This window comes from Aspergillus uvarum (assembly GCF_003184745.1).
Source record: "Aspergillus uvarum CBS 121591 unplaced genomic scaffold BO82scaffold_16, whole genome shotgun sequence".
NCBI lineage: Eukaryota > Fungi > Ascomycota > Eurotiomycetes > Eurotiales > Aspergillaceae > Aspergillus > Aspergillus uvarum.
The window spans coordinates 144,120-165,788 of record NW_020291313.1 but is presented as its reverse complement, the minus strand read 5'-3'; the positions used below and the strand labels follow the sequence as shown (position 1 = coordinate 165,788).

General features: G+C 50.4%; 7 protein-coding genes across 7 annotated transcripts; 4 read left to right on the top strand and 3 right to left on the bottom strand.

The window, feature by feature from the left end:
* Nucleotides 1-773: 773 nt before the first annotated feature.
* On the top strand, nucleotides 774-1,155 carry BO82DRAFT_400532 (uncharacterized protein; the record flags this gene model as incomplete). The annotated part of the gene is made up of 2 exons (XM_025639192.1): nucleotides 774-855; nucleotides 983-1,155. 2 exons carry the CDS (start codon nucleotides 774-776, stop codon nucleotides 1,153-1,155), a joined length of 255 nt encoding a protein of 84 aa, XP_025493653.1.
* A 350-nt stretch (nucleotides 1,156-1,505) lies between these two features.
* BO82DRAFT_400531 (ribonucleotide-diphosphate reductase subunit RNR1) lies at nucleotides 1,506-5,800 on the bottom strand (the record flags this gene model as incomplete). The annotated part of the gene is made up of 5 exons (XM_025639191.1): nucleotides 1,506-2,982; nucleotides 3,033-3,973; nucleotides 4,026-4,183; nucleotides 5,455-5,603; nucleotides 5,694-5,800. 5 exons carry the CDS (start codon nucleotides 5,798-5,800, stop codon nucleotides 1,506-1,508), a joined length of 2,832 nt encoding a protein of 943 aa, XP_025493652.1.
* A 1,586-nt stretch (nucleotides 5,801-7,386) lies between these two features.
* On the bottom strand, nucleotides 7,387-8,716 carry BO82DRAFT_352861 (kinase-related protein). The gene is made up of 2 exons (XM_025634808.1): nucleotides 8,388-8,716; nucleotides 7,387-8,290 (listed from the first exon to the last, which is right to left on the bottom strand). Exons 1-2 carry the CDS (start codon nucleotides 8,425-8,427, stop codon nucleotides 7,620-7,622), a joined length of 711 nt encoding a protein of 236 aa, XP_025493651.1. The 5' UTR covers nucleotides 8,428-8,716; the 3' UTR covers nucleotides 7,387-7,619.
* A 294-nt stretch (nucleotides 8,717-9,010) lies between these two features.
* BO82DRAFT_382270 (uncharacterized protein) lies at nucleotides 9,011-11,066 on the bottom strand. Its single transcript, XM_025637917.1, has 2 exons — nucleotides 10,912-11,066; nucleotides 9,011-10,808 (listed from the first exon to the last, which is right to left on the bottom strand). Exons 1-2 carry the CDS (start codon nucleotides 10,920-10,922, stop codon nucleotides 9,341-9,343), a joined length of 1,479 nt encoding a protein of 492 aa, XP_025493650.1. The 5' UTR covers nucleotides 10,923-11,066; the 3' UTR covers nucleotides 9,011-9,340.
* Nucleotides 11,067-11,360: 294 nt separating this feature from the next.
* Nucleotides 11,361-13,113, top strand: BO82DRAFT_352860 (dihydrofolate synthase). Its single transcript, XM_025634807.1, has one exon. The coding sequence runs from the start codon at nucleotides 11,702-11,704 to the stop codon at nucleotides 12,935-12,937; it is 1,236 nt and encodes a 411-aa protein (XP_025493649.1). The 5' UTR covers nucleotides 11,361-11,701; the 3' UTR covers nucleotides 12,938-13,113.
* A 533-nt stretch (nucleotides 13,114-13,646) lies between these two features.
* BO82DRAFT_41082 (cytokinesis protein sepH) lies at nucleotides 13,647-18,687 on the top strand. The gene is made up of 10 exons (XM_025639775.1): nucleotides 13,647-13,952; nucleotides 14,014-14,148; nucleotides 14,207-14,236; nucleotides 14,304-14,368; nucleotides 14,419-14,851; nucleotides 14,913-15,704; nucleotides 15,755-16,642; nucleotides 16,697-16,901; nucleotides 16,960-17,410; nucleotides 17,463-18,687. The coding sequence occupies exons 1-10, from the start codon at nucleotides 13,773-13,775 to the stop codon at nucleotides 18,298-18,300; spliced, it is 4,017 nt and encodes a 1,338-aa protein (XP_025493648.1). The 5' UTR covers nucleotides 13,647-13,772; the 3' UTR covers nucleotides 18,301-18,687.
* Nucleotides 18,688-19,073: 386 nt separating this feature from the next.
* BO82DRAFT_306601 (ABC1 kinase family protein) lies at nucleotides 19,074-21,621 on the top strand (the record flags this gene model as incomplete). Its single annotated transcript, XM_025632258.1, has 5 exons — nucleotides 19,074-19,127; nucleotides 19,242-19,498; nucleotides 19,576-20,180; nucleotides 20,243-20,815; nucleotides 20,874-21,621. 5 exons carry the CDS (start codon nucleotides 19,074-19,076, stop codon nucleotides 21,119-21,121), a joined length of 1,737 nt encoding a protein of 578 aa, XP_025493647.1. The 3' UTR covers nucleotides 21,122-21,621.
* Nucleotides 21,622-21,669: the final 48 nt, after the last annotated feature.

Sequence of the window (21,669 nt, the reverse complement as noted above, 5' to 3'; positions counted from 1 at the left end):
GTGTACGCACTGCACTATATAGTATCTGTGTACTGTTCAACCCGCATTCATCACGACACTTGCAGCTACTGTATCTTACGAGACCTATATCGGATGTACATATCTTCCTGACCTTATCCACTTACCAAATTACTTCGTCTCCAACAACGTATCTTCAAATCCACCATTCTGACCCCACAAAAAAGTCGAACATGTCATCTCCGCCCCGAATGACACCCGAATCCCCCGGACCAACCACGACTCTGTCTCAGCCAGAGATATCCGACCTTCCGAAGACAGTACTATAAGCACTGTACATTATCCACCATGGTGGACTCTAACCACAATCAAGCCTCAACCACATCCACAGAATAAGCATCACCCGCCACGCGCCGGATCCGAAGCCTTCCTTTCCTTTCCTCAACCCAATCTCATCCACGGGACGTCAGAGGTAGCTACTGTAGCGATCTAGATGCCTAGCTTATGCTCCACAATCGGTCTATGATTCATTCACCTTCAGATCTCCCTCCTCTGCTGCTGTCGAGGACAGACATACATCATCGGCCAGATTGTTCCGGCCCACTGCTTGTCGCCGGCCATATATATCGAGCTGATGGTCTCGGTTCTGCCGTTTCAATCGATGCCAGTCTACTTACCCCAGTCAGAAGAATCCCACAAGACGCCTGAAAGTACTCGATCACAAACCCACCCCAAGCTCCAGGTATGCCCCCACATTCCCCATCTCACACACCCCCCAAACCATTCACTCACCCCCAATCCTCCAAGAGTGCAAAATGGACAGAATCACAGAGAACCTGGAATACGCCAAGAACCAGGCGACCGAGGCCTGGAACCGGAACATGCATGGCAACAGTGGTACGTTAGACGCCTGGATGCTTCCAGTCCAGTCCAGTCCAGTCCAGTCCAGTCGAATTCTGAGTCGGCATTCGCCACCCATCCCCAATGCTGCCAGAAAAGCGGTTGTCAAGCTAATGCAGGCTAGGTCAAGGGTCGTCTCTGATGAACAACAACAGCAGCAGCAGCAACCAGAGCTATATGGACCAGGCCAGGGGTAAGGCCAATGATATGCTGAACCGCGCGGGTGACATGATGGGCAAGACCCAGGACTCCGCGAAGGATAGAATGTCCGAGATGGAGCCTAAGGCGGATGAGTAGGGGTGATGAATTAAAGTCAATTTACGGGTTCATGTCGGTCTCTTTGTTACATCACTCAGAAACCAATTCATGGTTAAGTAATAAGCCGATGTGATTGTTCAAAACACCGTAGGTAGAAAGTAAAAAGCTGAAAGAAAAGTAAATTGTTATCTATGTATATCAAGATCATCGCCATAAGCCATCAATGTCAAAATGTCAAACAAGAAAAGAAAATCACTAAAGCCCGTAAATACATTGGAAAGCCCACAAGAGAAAAACAAAATCCATATCCATCAAACCCGTAGTATAATTACACACAAATGTCCCAAAGCATGACGCCGACCGCATTATAACCTTCATCGTTTGTTGCCTTAACCCTGGCACATGATGCAGGCTTCCTTGTTCTCGATGCTGCACTGAAGCACTGCTTGGGAGTAGATATCATTCTCGCGCTCCTCGCTCGTCTTCTCGGAATCCTCTTCCTGAGGTCCCTCGGCTTCGTCCTCGTTGCTACGGGAAGTGGCATCGGCAGCGAGAGCACGAGGGCTGTCAGCACCGTTGTTGACATCCTCGCTGTGTCCATTGGTTTGGCTCTGACCGCGAGGCACGGCAGAGTAAGCGGAGGAGGCAACACCAGTAGCACGCTTCTTGTAAGAGGGGTTGGCACGAGCAACGTTGGTGTCCTCAACCTTGAGCTGCTCCTGATCCACCGTGAACTGGATGGGGGCCGAAGCCGCCATAGTCCGCAGGTAGTACATACCGGTCTTAAGACCCATCTTCCAGCCAGCGAAGTGCATGCTGGTGATCTTGCCCATGGTGGGCTCCTTCAAGTGGATGTTGAGGGATTGGGATTGGTCAATGAAGGCACCGCGGTCAGCAGCCATTTGCAGGATGTTGCGCTGCGAGATCTCCCAAACAGTCTTGTAGAGAGCCTTGATATCGGCAGGAATGTTGGGGATGTTCTGGACGGAGCCGCCGTCGGCGATGATGCGGTTCTTCATGTTGTCGGACCACAGACCGAGGTCAACCAGGTCCTTGAGCAACCAAGGGTTGACCACCTGGAACTCACCCGCCAGGACACGACGAGAGTAGATGTTCGAGGTGTAGGGCTCGAAGCACTCGTTGAAGCCCAGGATCTGACTGGTGCTAGCAGTAGGCATGGGGGCAACCAACAAACTGTTGCGGACACCGGTTTGCGCAATCTTGGCCTTGAGAGCGTCCCAGTCCCACAGATCGGTGGGAGTGCGGTCCCACATGTCGTACTGGAGGATACCCTGAGACACGGGAGAACCCTCGTAAGTCTCATAGGGACCGTGCAGCTTAGCCAACTCAGAGGAGGCAGTCAGAGCACCGTGGTAGATGGTCTCAAAGATCTGAATGTTGAGCTGTCTAGCCTCGGCCGAGTCAAAAGGCAGACGCAAGGCGAGGAAAGCATCAGCCAGACCGTTGACACCAAGAGCGATGGGACGGTGGCGGAAGTTGCTCTTCTTGGCCTCAGGGACAGGGTAGTAGTTGATGTCAATGATCTTGTTCAGGTTACGGACCAAGACCTGCACGACTTCATGAAGCTTGCCGAAGTCGTATTCGCCACGAGCGGCATCAACGAAAGTAGGGAGGGCAAGAGAAGCCAGGTTACAGACAGCAACCTCATCGGGAGCGCTGTATTCAATGATCTCAGTGCAAAGGTTGGAGCTGCGGATGGTTCCCAAGTTCTTCTGGTTGCTCTTCTTGTTGCAAGCATCCTTGTAAAGCATGAAGGGGTTGCCAGTCTCGGTCTGAGCTTCCAAGATAGCATACCAGAGCTTCTGCGCCTTGATGGTCTTGCGGCCGCGACCTTCCTTCTCGTACCTGTAATCTTGTTAGAACTGGCTAGCAAATAGGCTCAAAACAAAACTCACTTCTCATAAAGAGCATCGAACTCGTCGCCGTAGACATCGGCCAAACCAGGAGCCTCGTTAGGACAGAACAGAGTCCAGTCACCGTTGGACTCAACACGCTTCATGAACAGATCGGGGGTCCACAGGGCATAGAACAGGTCACGAGCTCTGACTTCCTCCTTACCATGATTCTTACGGAGGTCCAGGAACTCGAAGACATCCGAGTGCCAGGGCTCCAGGTAGATAGCAAAAGCACCAGGACGCTTGTTACCTCCTTGATCAACGTATCTGGCAGTGTTGTTGAAGACCCGCAGCATGGGAACCAGACCATTAGAGGTACCGTTGGTTCCACCAATATAGGAGCCTGTGGCACGAATGCGGTGGACGTTCAGACCGATACCACCAGCGGTCTTGGAGATCATGGCACAGGTCTTAAGTGTGTCATAGATACCATCAATGCTATCCTCCTTCATATCGACGAGGAAGCATGAGGCAAGCTGAGGCTGGGGAGTGCCAGCATTGAACAGAGTCGGAGAAGCGTGCGTGAAGAACTTCTGAGACATGAGATGGTAGGTCTCGATGGCCTTCTCGATGTCGTTGCCGTGAATACCGACGGACACACGCATCAACAGGTGCTGAGGGCGCTCTGCAACCTTTCCATTGATTCGCAGAAGGTATGACCGTTCAAGAGTTTTGAAGCCGAAGAAGTTGTAGTTGAAATCACGGTCATAAACGATAGCCGAGTTGAGCTCATCGGCGTGTTTCATGACTAATTCGTACGTCTCCGTGGAAATCATGGGTGCGGGATTGTTGTTCTTGGGGTTGACATAGTGGTAGAGGTCAGAGATGACCAGCGAGAATTGCTTCTTGGTTTGCTTGTGAAGGTTGGAAACTGCTATACGAGCAGCGAGGATAGCGTAATCGGGATGTGTGACGGTCATGTACGCGGCAGTCTCGGCGGCCTGCAAGCAAAGTCAGAACTCGATTGTCAAGCACTGAGTAATCTTCACATACCAGGTTATCGAGTTCGACGGTGGTGACACCCTGGTAGACACCAGAGATGACCTTCTGAGTGATAGCAGCAGCGTCGACATGCTCAGGATCGAGCCCATAACAGAGCCTCGACACACGAGCGGTGATCTTGTCGAACTGCACGCGTTCTTTGCGTCCGTCTGTGGTTCAACGTGACGTTAGCAAGATTTGCAACACGGGTGGCAACGAGCTCCAACAGGAACGTTTCGAAACGGATTTGAATGCAAAGCAGAGCTCTATGACGCTGTGGATTGACAGTGTAGGGCTTGATGCTCACCTCTCTTGTAGACAAACATTTTGAATGACAGGGAATGGCTGGGGAATGCGTAGAACCGAAGATTATGACAGGAAGGGTATAAGAAGGTAAGTGGAATTACAGAAAGAAAAGATCAGTGAATCGTATGTCAAGAGGCGTGAAGATGATAATTTTCGTAAAGCAAAAAGCGAAAAAGAAAAAAATGGTCCTGAAGACAGGAGCTTGTGGAGGATGAGAAGAAAGAGAAAGAGGGAGGGGCAGCGAGTGTGGTAGATATTTGACGTCGCCGGGGCAAACGCGTTGCTGGTGGAAATCAACGCGAATTTTCGTGTTTGAGCTAAATGGGCGGCCCTTGCATTGGCGCTAGCAAGCCTGGTACAGTAAAAGTTCTTTTTGCTCCGGCTGCCGGAGACGCGCGACGCCCTCAGGTCACGTGCTGTTGTTGAGTTTCTCACGCCACGTTGACCTGGAAGAGCCGACTGGGTCTTACAAATCAGCTTCGCGTTTCAATAGTTGACTCCGCTACTGTACCAAACGATCTAATCAATTTACATAGTACCCCACCAAAGCTAGACCGCCGCACTGCTTGGTAAGATTCTGGGAAGCTAGCTTAGAAGATTTCTCCGTCGGCATCCATCGGGTTCCTTGGAATTCCCATTCAGGACACCGAAGTTGGTTTGCACCATCGAGTAACAAATACAAATCAAATCAAAATCCGGGTACATCCCAAGTCTACGGTAAAGTATGGTACAAGGTCTTAGGCTCAACATATGATAACAAGGGTGAGACCTAGAAACAATAAATCTGGGGTTGGCAGCAGCAGCTGAGAAAGACTACAGTGCCGCCGCGACTCCAAAGAAAACAACAGCTGCGAATGCTGCAGCAGGAACATGACGATCTGACGAACCGGCTGAAATTATCCCGCTGGGGTGAGCACTTGGTGATGGGCTAGGACTGGAGCTGGGAGTTGGACTCGAACTGGGCTCTAATATAATGCTAGACGAGCCGGCTGGGGTCGCAATGCCAGAACTCGTTCTTGTGGGGTTGGCAACAGCCGTGGATGATGAGACACCAGAAATGGTAAATATGTCGTTCACTACTCTCAAGTTAGTGGATCCAGTATATGACTGCGCGACAACTGCTCAGCCAACATACCACCTTTGTATCCAGCTGAGGCACATATGTCCGAGAACTGCTGCATGGCCACCTTGGTATCGTCACCGCAGAGGTTTGAGATTTTATCCTTGATTTGCTTGCCATTGGTGACACATATGGTCTGGAGGTCGTCCGGAATGGACTGAGAGCTACATTCGAATTGTTAGCAGGTACTCCACGGTGATCTCCCAGCAACCTCAACAACTATCAGGGATACTACTCGTGCTGGGCACACTTACCCTACAGCAAACAGAAGACAATCACGGGTTGGAACAGCAGCGACAAGGCTACTGAAGGCCCAAACAAAGGCGCAAACAGCGCAAAAAGCGGGCTTCAAGAGCAACATCTCGAGCCTGTTTCGAGTAACACTATTCAGCAGTCGATCAATAGTTCAAGACGGAGGCCGGGTTTAGTAGGGGAGAAGACATGGATAGGAGGTGGTTTTCAGGGACAAAATTCAAAACAGAAAAAAAGAGGGTGTTAGGGTCTAAAGGAGCGACTGATAGTGATTCTGAGGTGTCTGGTGATGAGACCCGAAGACATCGAGAATGAGGAATTCAGAGGTCAAGAATTCCCCAGGTTCAACAGGGAATATTGACCCCCCATTCCTGGTTACAGAATTGACCCCGTCGATCGACCACAGGACCGGGGTCATACATTACTAGGATTGAAACGGTTAGCTGCCGCAAGGGCTTAGGCCAGTGGAACCACTAGGACAAGTAAGGCTAACCACCAGGAACCCCATTGCCGGCTCAGCTTCAATCAGGAATCATAATTGCCACTTAACCTACGGGGTACTGGCGAACGTTGCTCCGTTCCTGAACAACCGCAAAGGTGAATATATCCTTAAGCTGCGGATCGAGGGCTCGCAACAGTTGTGGTTACGTTGAACCACGGTATCCCTTCATTGCTCTAACTAGTATGGGCATCGTGTGTATAACGTTTAGTGTGACTAGCTAGGAACGAAGATAATTCTTAGAATCACATATGACTTCTGAGACAAGAATTCGTTCTCTTCATGTCAGACTTCTTCGGGCGCCAAGATCAACATTCTCTTTTCAATAAGCTGAAACCCGTGGGCGAACATCTGTGAAACCTCGGTATAGACATATCGAGCAATGCACTTTTTCTGGATGGAAGTCCCACTGAACTTGTCTAGCGCTGTGTAGCGACATCTGATCAGACTAGATTACATACATAGTTTTAGGCAGTTTAGGCACTCTGCTGTTTTAGTAATGGTAGCGCAAGCTTTCCTCGTCACTGGGTGCGGACAGGGTGAGTCGACTCAGAGCAAATAGCTACAGTCTATGGTATTGTCACGATGCTCAGTATATTGGTAATAGTACACGCTCCTTGTATTCTGAGCCTATTCCCACATCTGTCCCCTCTTTGTGCTGCCATTCCCCGGCCACTCTTGGGTTAGTCTGCTTTTTTGCGGAGCCTCTACTCAACAGATACTTGATAATGCTCAAGAGCCCAGCGTCGACAATGAAATGACGCAAAGTTGATTGTGGAAACGTCGAGTGGAAGTAACGTAGTCGCCACATAATTGACTCACAAACAACTCCAACTGCCTCCTGCTGAGTCATAATTAACATGTAGAAAACCCCTCCCCATGTGCCTACAGCAAGTCCCAGAGCAAAGGTGATTCTTTGTGTACTTGTTTTCGGGTTATATGGGCTAATAGAACTATAGCTTGTCTTATACCCGCGATTTGATCTAGTCTGAGCTATGAAGTTATCCTGTAGATGAGCCAAATACAGTGACGTTGCGGTCTTGTCGGTTAGAATCAAGCACAGCCCTTGGACAAACTTCTTCTGGTGGGCACGGTATACTTTCCTACCTCGTAAGTGCTGTCGCTAAAGATCTTAAACTCTGTTAGAGATAGAAATAAGCACGGAGCAAGTTCTGGATTACATTCTAATCTTTTATGCGTCCCAGGAGCACTCGAAAATAAAACAATCCGTGGATGCATCCGTAGCTAGTCTATCGGAAAAGACAGCGGGAGATCAACACCCCGCGATTGCGCAAACATCTGAAAAAAAGCGCAGTATGTATATGAAGCTTTCATCTCGTGATGCGAATCACCATATGAGATTAGGACAGTCCATAAGTCTCTAATCAGTCTGGTGATCATGGTTCTATGCCCCTCAAAACCCCTTGCGCTACCTCTCCCACGCAGGGTCAAATTCACTATTAATGATTTCCTGCAGCTCCATCCTGCAATCCATGATCTCTTTCCCATTAACCAAGTCGTTCTCCGTTACTCGTTTATCTGCATCGGCTTCGTCGTTCGCGATGCCCGCCTTGACGTGCCTCCGAATTAACCTTCTCCGAGCGACCTCGAAGTCGACCTCAACAAACCAAAGCTCATCCATCAGTTCCGCCGCCGTGCTCCACGGCTCCTTATTGAGACTGAGGTAGTTGCCCTCGAAGAAGATCACCCGGCAGGTGGCCGGGATGGTGATGTCGTCATCCACGGGATCCTTGACCGCGTGGTCAAAACTCGGAGCGTACAGACTTCGTGTCCGCGGTGTTACCTCTTCCCGCAGCGCCCGCACGAGCTTGAGGAACTTTTCCCCGTCGAAGGTGAACGCGGCGCCGCGGCGGGCAGCCGCGTACGCGGGATCAGGCATTGCGGCGAGCTGCGCGCGTGTGAGGTGGTAGCCGTCCATCGGGACGGTGGTTGCGATAAGCGGTGAGTCTGGATGTTGCGCGGAGTATCGTTGGTTGATGCGGTTGGCCATCATCGTCGCCAGCTCTGTCTTTCCGGACCCAGGGATCCCACTGACGGCAATCAGTAGGCGGGCATCGTCCGGTGTGGACTGGAATTTGTCTGTGGCTCGAGGCATTAGCTACCGAGGAGGACTTTTGGGGCCCGTCGGACACAAAAGACACCGCTTGTTTGTCCGACTCGCGGGGTTAACACTCACTCCAGATCTTGTCGACTAATCGATCGACTTGTTGTTCCATGATGGAATAGAAACTGTGGACACTAACACAAACACGCGAGAATCTGACCAGATGGGATTATTGGGACAATGCACCGATAACCGTGGTCCCGTCCATGCAAAGGTTGGAACTGTGTGTTTGCGCCGAGAATTGTGTGGTCGCAGATTGAGATTGTCTCAAGTTGTGTACTGTAGAGTCCCAAGTGCGATCTAAGGGACTTGGAATGACTATATTGGGATCTTGGTAGCTGTACAATATAATGCGCGAGCGAGCTGGACGATGAAGGTCTGCATGGGCAGTGGAAGCTCGGCGATTCATTGAGATAAATAAGTCTGCGGGGCTTGTCGTCAGAGTGGGGGCTCGCTATCGCTTTTACTCCGGAGTAATGATACGTCACGTCACAGGGGAACAGCAACCGCATCTCTGTACCGTAAAGGAAACTAGCTATCATACTGTACCTGAGAATAGGTTCTGTCGCAGGTTCATTTCATTCATCACAAGCTTCTCAAAGAGAGGGGAGAATTGATCTCTAGGATTCTTGCCTGAAACTTCAGGCCGGCGTACTGATTCTATAAACAGGCGAATTGTTGATGATTATGGCTCTGAAATTCTTTTTGGGACATACATCGACTTTTAGCGAGTGGGGGTACATCAATAGAAGGTATCTGAGTTATTAGTACAGAGAAAACAAAACAAGTATGTATGGAGAAGATTATTTCCGTATCAGGTGGTGCCCGCCGCCCTTGATGGAAAAAAATATCAGAACACACCGCTAACGCCCAGCAATACATCATCCCCGCTAAAGAGAAACCCAACCATAGAAGTCTGCGCGTTGCCCGGTATCTTGAGTGAAGCATAAGGAGTATTGTCTATCACAATTCCACAACCAAAATTATAACAGAAGGGGAAAAATACGAATGAAGGGGGCTGCTGTTTAGCTACGACGAAGCGGTCCGTCGATTGTGTTGACGTCGTTTGGCTCGTCATTTGGCTCGTCGTTCTCACGCTGACCGAGAGCGCGAGACAATCCAACGGACGCCCAAAAGTCGTCAGGAAGGTCCTGCCGGTTTGTGAGACGGTCCAGCACGGCCCGAACCTGATGCAAGTCTTGGTCGGTAGAAGAATCGGAAAAGGCAAATGACACAGTGGGTATCGGAGGTTGGCTACTCATAGTTGACTGAACTTCGGGTGCCCGTCTTGCAGTTCCCTGGGAGCGTATCATGGCCCCTTGAAAGTCCACAGCTCGCCTCAAAGACTCCAGTTGACGAACAGCACGGTAACGCCGAAACAGGGAATTCGAGGTCTCAGATTCTGAGTCGCTTTCGGAATCGGTAGCACTCGGTGGGAAGTCACATGGATGCAAGTATTCGGGATATGGATCAAGGACTATCTCCATTGTTCCAGGTCCCGAGTACGTTGAGCTTGGAGTGGGCCGCATTCCGGCGGCGGCGCTTCTCATTGCCCCGTTCACAGGAACGTTCGTTCCGGGCGCGGACGCTGAATTAAATGATGAATCAGCACTGGGGAGATTTGTGTCAGGCGTGATCGTTGTCAAAAGTGTTTCCCATGCATCATTGGCGTGGTCATCATCAGGGCTGAGGCTCCTTTGGCGATCGCCCAGACCATCTATAAGTAATTCCTGATTTGAACGACTCGTATCATTGATGGACCGCTGGCCAACACGCCGTAAGGACGGGAAAGCAAGTGTCGCAGACAGATCTGGGCCCAAACCATCAGGCAGGGGGAAGGGTGACAGGTGGAGAGCATCTCGTCGCGCATGTGGGGAAGCGCTCCCGTGATATGCGACTGCAGGGGCAAAGCGAGGCGTAAAATGAGGGTGATCTTGATCCTGCCTATTGTTTGCATCTAGACCGGGAGAAGCGGGGCGCTGAAAGTCGGACATGATCGGATTGCGCGGTATCCTCAGGCGTTGTTGTTGGCCTGGGCGACCTTGCTGAAGGGCATTATCGAGTCGCCGTTGTTCGTTGCGACGTGCGTTCCGAGCTCGTAGAGGGTCCAGAAATCCATTGGTGAGATTGAACGGATCTTCGGCGGCAGCAGCATTCGAAAGAGGCGAGCGAACATGACGCTGTATGCCGTTCGCCTCGCGCTCGCGCGCGCGTTCGACCTCATCTGCCAACGCCAGCGCCCGAGGGATGATAGGCGAGCGACCATGGCGCTGTAGGCTATTCGAGTCGCGCTCGCGTTCCCGCTCGCGCTCAATCTCCTCTGTCAGGGTTCGTGGGGAAATCGTTCGTAAAGTTGCATTGCGCAGGACAGAGCCATAGCGCGATGGGCGGCGAACGCTGGCCTGACGACGAATCGCAGAGCGTGCGGCAGCGCAGCTATCTTTGGCAGCGTGGTTCCTCGTGTCTTCTGTCGGGGACGGCTCCCGGAACATCCTATATCATTACCAGTCAGTCACGACAATTGTCCCGGGTGCTTTAGCCTAATGGAGCAGGGCGCGTAAAGTCTTGACGGCCAACTGGGGAGATGGATACTCACGGAATACCCATGTTTACAGTAAATGTGAAGAAGGATAGGAGAGGAAATCACGTTTGGAACGATTGAGGATTGAAGAAAAGCTATCACATTCAGAAGCAAAGGAGATTGACACAGAAGGCTAATAAGCACAGTAGCACGGAGATTGCGGGGAGCAACGACCAAGACGAATGTCGATGGAGAAACGGCGAGATTTGGTTTTCCTCGTAAAGGAAAAAAGCGGAGGCAACGATATTGGCGCCTGAGGCCCGCCGTAGCGCCTCGGGTTGTTCAACTGCTTTTTTTTTTTTGGATGGTTTGTTGTTGGAAGGGCGGCTGGACAAGTGTGTGGCGCCATCGCCACACGCGTATATTCCAGTACAGCGGCTATTGTGCTACTATGGATGGAGGGAGACCTGAGGTTTACCGCGGCCTAGAGATGTTGGATACGACAAGAAACACTAGACTGCAAACTCAAATCCTGCACTATGAGTATGTGTCTGACTATTAATGACTACTTCACTGAAGTAAGGATCAAAGTGATACTGCGCTGCTACTGCAACATATCGTACCAATTTTGCAGGTTGTTGTGGTGGGGCTGCATAGTGGTAGCCTAAGGCAATTAATTCTTATCGGGCACTTTCCCGGTTTCCGATTATCTTGCCGACAGCTGCTGACTTTCCCGTTGAGAGCACCGGACGGGTTCAATTGATAACTACTCCGTACACCTCCCCCATGTCAACCTTCTTTGTCCTTGCTTGCTGGCCATGAGCCTTGAAACCTCCCAGCTACCTATCAGTGTGTATATTGAGGGATGATAGAGCTCGGCTTGAGTCGGATATCCCGCCTCCTCCAGCAGACTCCGCTGTCATGGAAGGCCATTCACATTGCTGGAACTAACGGCAAAGGTTCCATCAGTGCCTACCTATCTCACTTGTTGTCTGCCGGCGGAGTGCGCTGTGGTCGCTTTACCTCCCCCCATCTAATCGACCGCTGGGATTGCATCACAATCGGCGAAGATGTTGTCCAGGAATCACTTTTTCGACAAATCGAAGCTAGAGTCAAACTTCGAGACCAAACCCTCGGCATCGGTGCTAGCGAATTTGAGCTCTTGACTGCAACGGCCTTCGAGATCTTCAACCATGAACAAGTCGATATCGGCGTAGTTGAAGTTGGTATGGGCGGCCGGTTAGATGCAACGAACATCTTGAGTGATGTCTTAGTGTCTGTTATTGCGAAGATCGGACTTGACCACCAGTCCCTACTCGGAGATACCATCGAGCAGATTACACGCGAGAAAGCGGGCATATTGAAGGTTGGAGTTCCATGTGTGGTGGACGGCACCAACTCGATCGAAGTAATTGGAACACTGGAAAAACGTATCGGGGAGCTGGGGATTGAGTCGAACTTTGTCCGCCCAGAAACCCAGTCACCATTACTTGGCCGCCTTTTCGCGACGCTTGACTTGCAGCCTCATCAACAAGCCAATATGTCCTGCGCAGTGTCTGCACTCAAGCTGGCACTGGATCGATTCCGTCCGGAAATCAATGTCGATATGCTTCTTCCACAATTGTCGAGCGTGGTGTGGCCAGGACGCTTACAGAAGATCACCCTGGGCCCTTTGGTGGGCCGGGAAGAGCCCGTCTTACTTGACGGCGCGCACAATGCTCAATCGGCGGAAGTGCTTGGGCAATATGTGGATCGCAAGCTACGTACAGAGCATGACAATGTTACGTGGGTAATCGCAGCTTCAAAGGGAAAAGATCTATCCTCTCTATTCCAAAACATCATTCGGACTGGTGACAAAGTCGCAGTGACCGCATTCGGTCCTGTTGACGGGATGCCCTGGGTGAAACCGGCTGATACTGAGGAAGTGGCTTCATGTGCGCAGTCTATCTCAGAGACCGGTCTAGTGCAGACTTTTGGCTGCGATGTCTCTGCTGCAATCGAGTGGGCCTGTCACGAAGCTAACGGCGGCCCATTGGTCATTGCTGGCAGTCTCTACCTTGCGTCTGATGTTTTGCGTCTTCTTCGAGAGGCACAAAAATAGTCGTGACACATCACGAGTCATGGCAGATTTGTGTTTACACGATACCCACTCTAGCATCTTACTAGCTTATCTCGACCCTTTTGAGCAAATCCTCTTGAGCATACTTAATTAGTAATCGAAGCACGTGTGTAGTTAACCACTGAAACTATGGTCTGGAATGACAAAGAATGCAGTGCAAAAATTGTGTATTATTGTCTAGCTGTTTGATCGATTAAACTAGAGGCAGTCGTCTCCAGACTCCGCTTTGGTTCTGATAAGGTCGATCGGAGATTACAGCAGCGGCCGGGCGCTGCGTCATGGCCCAAGCCAAGTGGTGCTGTGGAGAAAGGGAAAGTTCAAAACACCCGCTGAGAGTCCCTGCGTTTGCCCCGTCAAGCACAACAGGAAGTGCTCGTTTTTTCCCGTCTTTTTGCTTGGTTAGCGTGCTCGATTATCTTGCAGCAGAGCTGGTATTTTGAGTCTTACCTTTGATTCAGGAGCCTAGGCTCTAATGTTCAGCGGCGCGCTTGACAGACGCGGCTCTTGCGAGGACGATAACAGGTACCCTTCCAGTATGTTGATTTTTTCTCATTAACGACAATCATGCCATATAGTCTCGATACTAGTGCTTGTTCTTGTCTGAAACAGTCTTCTGCAGCTTTCTGTGATCTTTACTGACAGTTACAATGCGCCTAGACCTCAGATTGTGCTGACATGAATAATCCGATCGATTTTCTGGCATCGGCCTTCTTCGAATCATTTATTGTTTAAGCGATCGCTTTTGTTTGAGACATCTGGTTGGATATCGGTGGACCCAGGGCAGTGATAAAGCACCAGATCTGAATTCCCTTGGACAATGGTCTCTCGATCATCCGAACCGAGTGAGGGGCCACCTCCACCGTCCAAAATACCAGGCACTCCGGCCAAATCACGACTGACGAGACTGGGGACCAGCCCGACCAAACGAGAAGACAAAGGGAAAGACAGCAGGATGATCAAATCATCGGCGAAAGATGTTGCTGAGCTCAAGGATTTTGTATGGTGCCAGCCCTCTTGTCTTACTAGGACACTGCATGCTAACACCCGTGGCAACAAAGCAATTGGGCGACTGCCTAGGCAGAGGCGCGTTTGGCTCGGTGTATAGAGCCCTCAATTGGAATACAGGAGAGACTGTTGCTGTCAAGCAAATTAAGTTGGCAGATTTACCGAAGAGCGAATTACGGGTCATCATGGTAATATGAATTGCCACTTCATCATCCACACGGTCGTCGCTGACTCCGTGTGTCGCAGTTGGAAATCGATCTCTTGAAAAACTTGGATGTATGTTATGACGACGACTTCAGCACTCTCTATACAAAGTTGAAATGACGCTGACATACAACTGCAGCATCCCAACATTGTAAAATATCAAGGCTTTGTGAAATCCGCAGAGACTCTGAACATCATACTTGAGTACTGGATCTGTTCTAACTATGAGGGAACGAAATCGCTAACTATTTTAGGTATTGTGAGAATGGTTCTTTGCACTCCATCGCGAAGAATTTTGGTCGCTTCCCCGAGAACTTGGTTGGCCTGTACATGTCACAAGTGCTGCACGGCCTTTTGTACCTGCATGAACAAGGTGTCATCCATAGGGATATCAAAGGAGCCAATATTCTCACCACCAAAGAGGGCCTCGTCAAGCTTGCAGATTTCGGTGTCGCCAGTCGGACGACGGGGCTTAGTGAATCCAGCGTGGTTGGCACGCCGTACTGGATGGCTCCTGAAGTTATAGAGCTCTCTGGTGCAACCACTTCGTCTGATATCTGGAGTCTTGGGTGCACTGTCATTGAGCTTCTGGAAGGAAAGCCGCCGTATTATAATCTTCAGCCAATGCCAGCTTTATTCCGCATTGTCAATGATGATCACCCACCTCTCCCACAAGGAGCCTCACCAGTCAGTAGTGTTTCCTGCAATTTCCTTTTTTCTGTCTGCCCAATGCTGAGAAATTTCGCAGGCTGTCAAGGATTTTTTGATGCAGTGCTTTCAGAAAGATCCCAATCTTCGTGTATCGGCAAGAAAACTTCTTAAGCACCCTTGGATTGTCAATGCTCGCAGAATAGACTCGGTGGTTCCCAAGAAGTCGACCGAATACGAGGAAGCTGTGAAGAGTGTGCAAGAGTGGAACGAAGCTCTTCGTTCTCCTGAAATGGGGACGCTGCGCAAGCCTTTCAGGTTCGACACACAGGGCTCTGCATCGTTCCGCCCAGAGCTGGGCCCGTCTCGGTATACACCAACGACAGACACACTTCCAAGTCCGGTGTCAAAGCATGTCAATCGATATCGATCTCCCGAGTCTACTGAGGAGGACAACTGGGATGATGACTTCGCCACAGCTATATCCCCAAGCGCGTTACAGCTGCCTCATCTTCGACCGCAAGACAACTTTGGAGGCATGTTGTCATCTGAGAAGCTGAAAGCGTTTGCATCTCTCGATGGAACAGTGCTCAAGTCAGATGATGCCTTTTCGGATTTCGATGATTCTTCCCTGAACGGGTTCGCCGAAGCAGACCCCCTGCAAACCATCCGCCCATTTCCTCTGCAACAAGCAGGAGTGGAGAGCGCACCGGGTCAGCCCAAGACCACCATAGCCGCCATTCACCACAATGTGCCAATTCTCAAAACCCCGATGCCACCATTAAAACCACAGAGACCGACTTCCTTCTTCAAAGAAAACTCGGTCGAGGATTATACTGACCTCATCAATGCTAATGAGGATGTTCTAGACCACAAACTTAGCGCCTTTCAGGTAAGCATGTGGTGCCTTATAGCTTTCCTCAAGTTCTGACCGGAGTTAAGGAGACCGACGAAGAAACCGATACGCCAGTCTCGCCATCCAAAGAACTAGTTCGGTATCAAGAATCGCCAGAACGCATTGAAGATCATGAACCACAACTCAGAAAGCGGATATCCGTCAAACGCACCCGCTCTGACTTTGAAATTCAGCGGTATGCTGAGAACGAGCGCGACGAAGATTTCTCTGACATCCTAGGTGCCGATGAGGTTGCTCTAGATAGGCCGGAGAGCGAGAACAGCTCAAATCAAAGCACCTTGAGACTCAATTCCAAGTTGTCTAACAACTCGTGGCTTGGAGATCAGGATGACGAAGATGACCCTTTCGCACAACTCGAAGAGGGACTCGATGAAACAGACTTGGAGGCTAACATCGCACGCGACAAGTATGCGCGTCTTAAGAGCCAGGTTGAAGGGCTTGTGAGCTCCCTGAAAACGTCTCAGGATGAGGACGTACTTGGGGAAATCTCCGAACAATTGTTGACTGTGTTCTGCGACCTACCTGAAACGAAGAACATCATTATTAGCGCTCATGGAATGCTGCCGATCTTGGAAATACTGGACATATGCCGTCGGCGTGACATTATACTCTGCCTGTTGCGCATTGTTAATGCGATCATCTTCAATGACTACGACATTCAGGAGAATCTTTGCTTCGTGGGCGGGATCCCCATCATTAATGAGTTCGCCGCCAAGAAATACCCGAGAGAGATTCGTCTTGAAGCGGCAGCATTTGTGCAGCAGATGTACCAAACTTCAACTCTTACCCTGCAGATGTTTGTTAGTGCGGGTGGTCTCAATGTTCTAGTTGAGTTCTTGGAAGATGACTATGAGGATGAGCGTGACTTGGTCCTTATTGGCGTCAACGGAATTTGGAGTGTCTTTGAATTGCAGGTACGTACTGGCATGCGCTGTTGAACTCACCAGGCAAGAACTAATAAGAAACAGGGCTCTACGCCAAAGAATGACTTTTGTAGAATATTGTCACGCAACTCTGTCTTGGATCCCTTATCACTCGTTCTCAGTCGCGTGCTGGATGAAGAAGGCGAATTGGCTGAGATCGTCGAGGGTCGGATTGCAAACATCTTCTTCATATTCTCGCAGGCCGAAAACCATGTCAAGGAAATGGTGGCAGAGCGAACGGTATTGCATAGTAAGAAAGCCGCAGAACACCGCTTTATATCCAAGGCAATCACTGATTCTCGGATTAGGAGTCCTTAAGGAATTAAGGCGGATGACACCGTCACACCAAATCACTATGCTGAAGTTCATTAAGAACCTGTCAATGCTTTCTACAACACTGGACGCGCTTCAGAACTCAAATGCAATTGATGTTCTTACAGACTTGTTGCGGTCTACCATCAAACGCCCACACTTCCGGGAGGTCTCTAACCAAATTCTCAACACTATCTACAATATGTGTCGCCTGAATAAGTCTCGACAAGAAGACGCAGCTTTGAATGGCATTGTGCCTCTTCTCCAGAAAATTGTGAAAACAGAGCGGCCTTTGAAGGAGTTTGCCTTGCCTATTCTTTGTGACATGGCGCATTCAGGGAAGGTCGGTCGTCGCGAACTGTGGCGTAACAAGGGACTCGCATTCTACATATCTCTTCTATCAGACCCTTACTGGCAAGTTACTGCTCTGGATGCTATTGTCAATTGGTCAGTGCTCGATTCCTATAACGGCTACCATAGGCTAACCGCGTGATTATAGGCTTCAAGAAGAAACTGCTAAGGTCGAGGAGCATCTCCTTGATAACCGTTATGAACGAGTTTCCTTCACAGACTCTATTGTTAGGTGTTTGACCGTCTCCAAGGCAAACGCTTTTGAGAATCTCCTCGAGCCACTTCAGAAGCTTCTCAGGCTAAGCCCGCCGATTGCATCGACTTTCGCAAGACCCGACATATTCAATAAGATTGGACAGAAATTACGCCACAACAAAGCTGCGGTACGGCTCAATATGCTGCGCATTATATCGAGTATCTGCGATTCCAGCGAGGAGCAGGGTGGCCTTCTTGCCAGATATGGTCTCCTAGACGCAATTCGAGAACTCGAACATGATCCAGCAATTCTGGTCAGAGACATGGCCGGCAAGCTGATACAATCTAATGAGAAAAGTGAATCATATCACTTAGAAAAGCGCAAGCCAGGCGTTCGACGGCGGAGTAATTCAACCACACCACCGAGTCTGCTTGCAAATCAATCAGCCCCGACCACTCCACAGATGAATCGGTTCAGTCAGTCAAAGGCTTACTTTGACGGGCGAGAAAGCCAGCGCCATCCCCGAAATGCCCTTGGTAGCTCAGCACTGGCCCTCCGACCTGGAAGTCGAGATGGCCAAAGTTCCAGCCTCACGGCGGGAGTCAATCCCGCACCTGGAGCTTCGAGGAATAGGATTTCACGAGGCGTCGGTAACCGACTATCTCATGTCGATTTTCTGGCGGAAGACGAGTCCAGGCCTGCAAGCTCACTATCGCGTCGTCGCTCAATTCTTCCGCAGCGCCGACGTCCGACACATACTGAGGCAGATTGGACATCCAAAGCCCCTTGACTCAACGCATCTAGCCCTGCTTGTGCTCCACCGATCGTGCCATTCGGGTGCAGGGTACCTGACAAACCTTCTGGCATGTTTGGGCTGCATTGAGAAAGGGGTCTCAGCACTCTGCTTCTGAGTTTTCGCTACCTACAGACCTGCTTTCTGGCCCTTTTCTCCCCGTCATCCAGCAGAGCTGCATCAGGACGCCTGGAAGCCGGACAGCTTAGGTAGGCTAGTGTGGTGATTAGGGCATTGTATTTTGTCTGAGGGAGCTACAAGCTACCAGGATCCTGGGACTGGCTCGTCGCAATGGCTGATATTTTGTAAATAACCATTGATGACATCCATTGCGGCCGTTCGCATGGGCGCTATGCATAGTCGAGTCAAGGAGAACGGAGATGGTGGTGTACAAAGAAACCAAGGAAAGGCGAACTATTCACATACTTCACATATTACGTACTACACCCAGCGTGCTGCATCTTGCAGAGAGAAAACTGTAAAAGCTCCTCCGGTTGGTGGCGATCTTCGGGAGCGGAAAAGCGGCGATTGGCAATTCCGGCCAGGCAAGAAAAAGGTACGAGGAAATTGCGACGCGGCGGTCACCTGCGGCTTGCCTGCCTGCCCGCTTGCCTCCCTTCTCTTCCCATCCATAGTCCTTCTCTCTCTCTATCTTTCACCAAACAAACCCTCCCTGGGATTCTGGTGCTGGCACGGATGAAATACACCGTCCAAGCCTTCGCTTCTGTCGACTTGTGGTCGCTCTCTAGACGGCATTGTTCGTGTTCGGGATGAGGGCGGCGCTCCGCATCCCGCTGCGGGCTTCTGCCAATTCTGATCCCGCGGTGGTCATACGATCCAATCTTGCCCACCTGAATTCCCCCTTAACTCGTCTGTCGACTTCTCCTATCACTTCTCGGTTGCTCTCCTCTGCAACCTCACGCCCTTTGGTAACCCAGCGACGCCGTGTTGGCGATCAATCACTATCATCACCGCCCTTTTGTACTCGAAATGCATCCACCTCTGCGACCTCGGGACGGAATGACACGAGGCAGTCTGGGCCTGGGAAATCGCGCAACAAAGTACTCAAATATGTTGTGATCGGTGGAGCTATTGCCATTGCGGCAGTAGCATACTCGGATGAGGTTCAGCACTTTTACCGTGCGGCAGCGCGCACTGGACGAGTCGTCGGTGCACTTGCTATCTGTATCAATGAGTGAGTATACCCGATCTTCCTCTTCTAGCACCAAGCTCGAGTAGGGCAGGCTTACTCACACATGTTCGCGCAATCAGTTACCGTGTTACTCTCAAGCAAGAAACGTCCACCCCTGGAGAAAGGGACGAAGCGATACGGGCCTGCCACAAGCGTTGCGCGGACCGCACGCTACGTGTTCTCGAGCAGAATGGATCGATCTTCATCAAATTAGGACAACACTTGAGCAGTATGGGTTACTTGCTGCCCTTGGAATGGACGACAACCTTCATTCCTCTTCAAGACAGATGCCCCGTCTCGTCCTTTGAGTCCGTCGAAGCGATGTTCGTGGCTGATACTGGTCGTCGTATTGATGAGCTCTTTTCGTCCTTCGACGCACAGCCTATTGGTGCCGCTTCCCTCGCGCAGGTGCATGTTGCTACGCTCAAAGAAACTGGTCAGAAAGTCGCGGTCAAGGTGCAACATCCTGCATTGGCAGAGTGGGCGCCGCTTGATTTGGCATTGACTCGATTCACCTTCTCGACGTTAAAGCGCTTCTTCCCGGAATACGATTTAGAATGGTTGTCAAAAGAGATGGACCTGTCTCTGCCGCAAGAATTGGATTTTCGGATGGAAGCTGAAAATGCTATGCGGACAAAGGATTACTTCAAGAAGCATTCAGATGCCCCACTAGTCATTCCGGAAGGTGTGTTATCTACCTAATTATACATGTGGCCGAGTCGATTGGCGGACTAACACGACTATTAGTGATGTGGGCTCAGAAGCGTATTCTCGTTATGGAGTTCCTTTCCGGACGACGACCCGACGACCTTGAGTTCCTGGATTCCAATCACATTGACCGGGATGAGGTTTCCGCTGCATTGGCACATATCTTCAACGAGATGATTTTCGGCGACAACGCTCCCTTGCACTGCGATCCACATGGCGGGAACATCGCCATCCGTCCCAACCCCAACGGTCGCCGTCACAACTTCGATGTCGTACTTTACGACCATGGACTCTACCGAGACATTCCCCAAGATCTGCGTCGCAACTATGCAAAGCTCTGGCTGGCGGTGATCGAAGCCGACGAGTTGCGCATGCGGGAGTCCGCGCGCAAAGTTGCCGGCATAACGGATGAGCAATTCCCTCTCTTCGCCAGCGCCATTACTGGACGAGACTACATGGTTCTCAAGAAAAAGGACATCACCTCCGCCCGCACGTCAGCGGAGAGGGAGAGCATGTCCGGTGCACTCGGCGAAGGCATGTTGCAACAACTCGTCGAACTGCTGGGCCAAGTTCCCCGTATCATCCTTCTGATTCTAAAGACAAACGACTTGAGTAAGTCAATGTTCTTCCTGCTAAACATGGCTGCATAACTCTAACATATCGATTTCAGCCCGCAGTCTGGACGAAAACCTGCAAACTCGCCAAGGACCCATACGCACGTTCCTTATTCTCGCACGCTACGCAACTCGCACAGTTTTCGAGGAACAAATGGAAGCCGTTTACGAGGCAGGCGGTGTTCTCCGTCCTTCAAACTTCTGGCGTTACCTTTGCGCATGGACCGGCTTCCTGCGCGTGGAACTGAAGCTTTCTGTCTACGAGGCTCTCCTATCACTGAAGAGTCGCTTTGGGTTGGTATAGAGCCACTTGTTTTAATCCCTCTGTACAGTCTACTACACCCCGTCCCGATTTATCTGCATCCGTTTAACTCGCACCGCGAGGAGCCCGCTCTTGAGCTTTCAGTGGGAAGTAAAATGCTTTAGAGATCATCTTGCAGCTTCGCACGGTTTGTGCATTTCTATGGCGTTCAACCCCATTCTCCTTATTCTGTGGTTTCTGTGCATCTTGGTCCGTGATTTTGGCTTCATAGACTATGTTATTGAGAAAAGCTATGTGTATATTTAGTGGCTCATATAGTATAGAAGGTATGGGTAGATTTCTTCTTTCATCATCAAGCAAGGCGATCCTCAATCTTCAGGTGTCGATTATCAGATGTACGGATGAATGATGATGTCAGTCCGCACTACGTCGATAGTGGCGAATCAGATAATCCCGCTGCAACAACAGGCAGCACTCCAGTCCACATAAGAAATCAAGTGGGAAAAATGGTGAAGGTGTGGAAATCTTGATATATATTGTAGTAATCACTGAATCAACTTAAATTCAAGTTGGCCTGCCTTGTCTTGCCT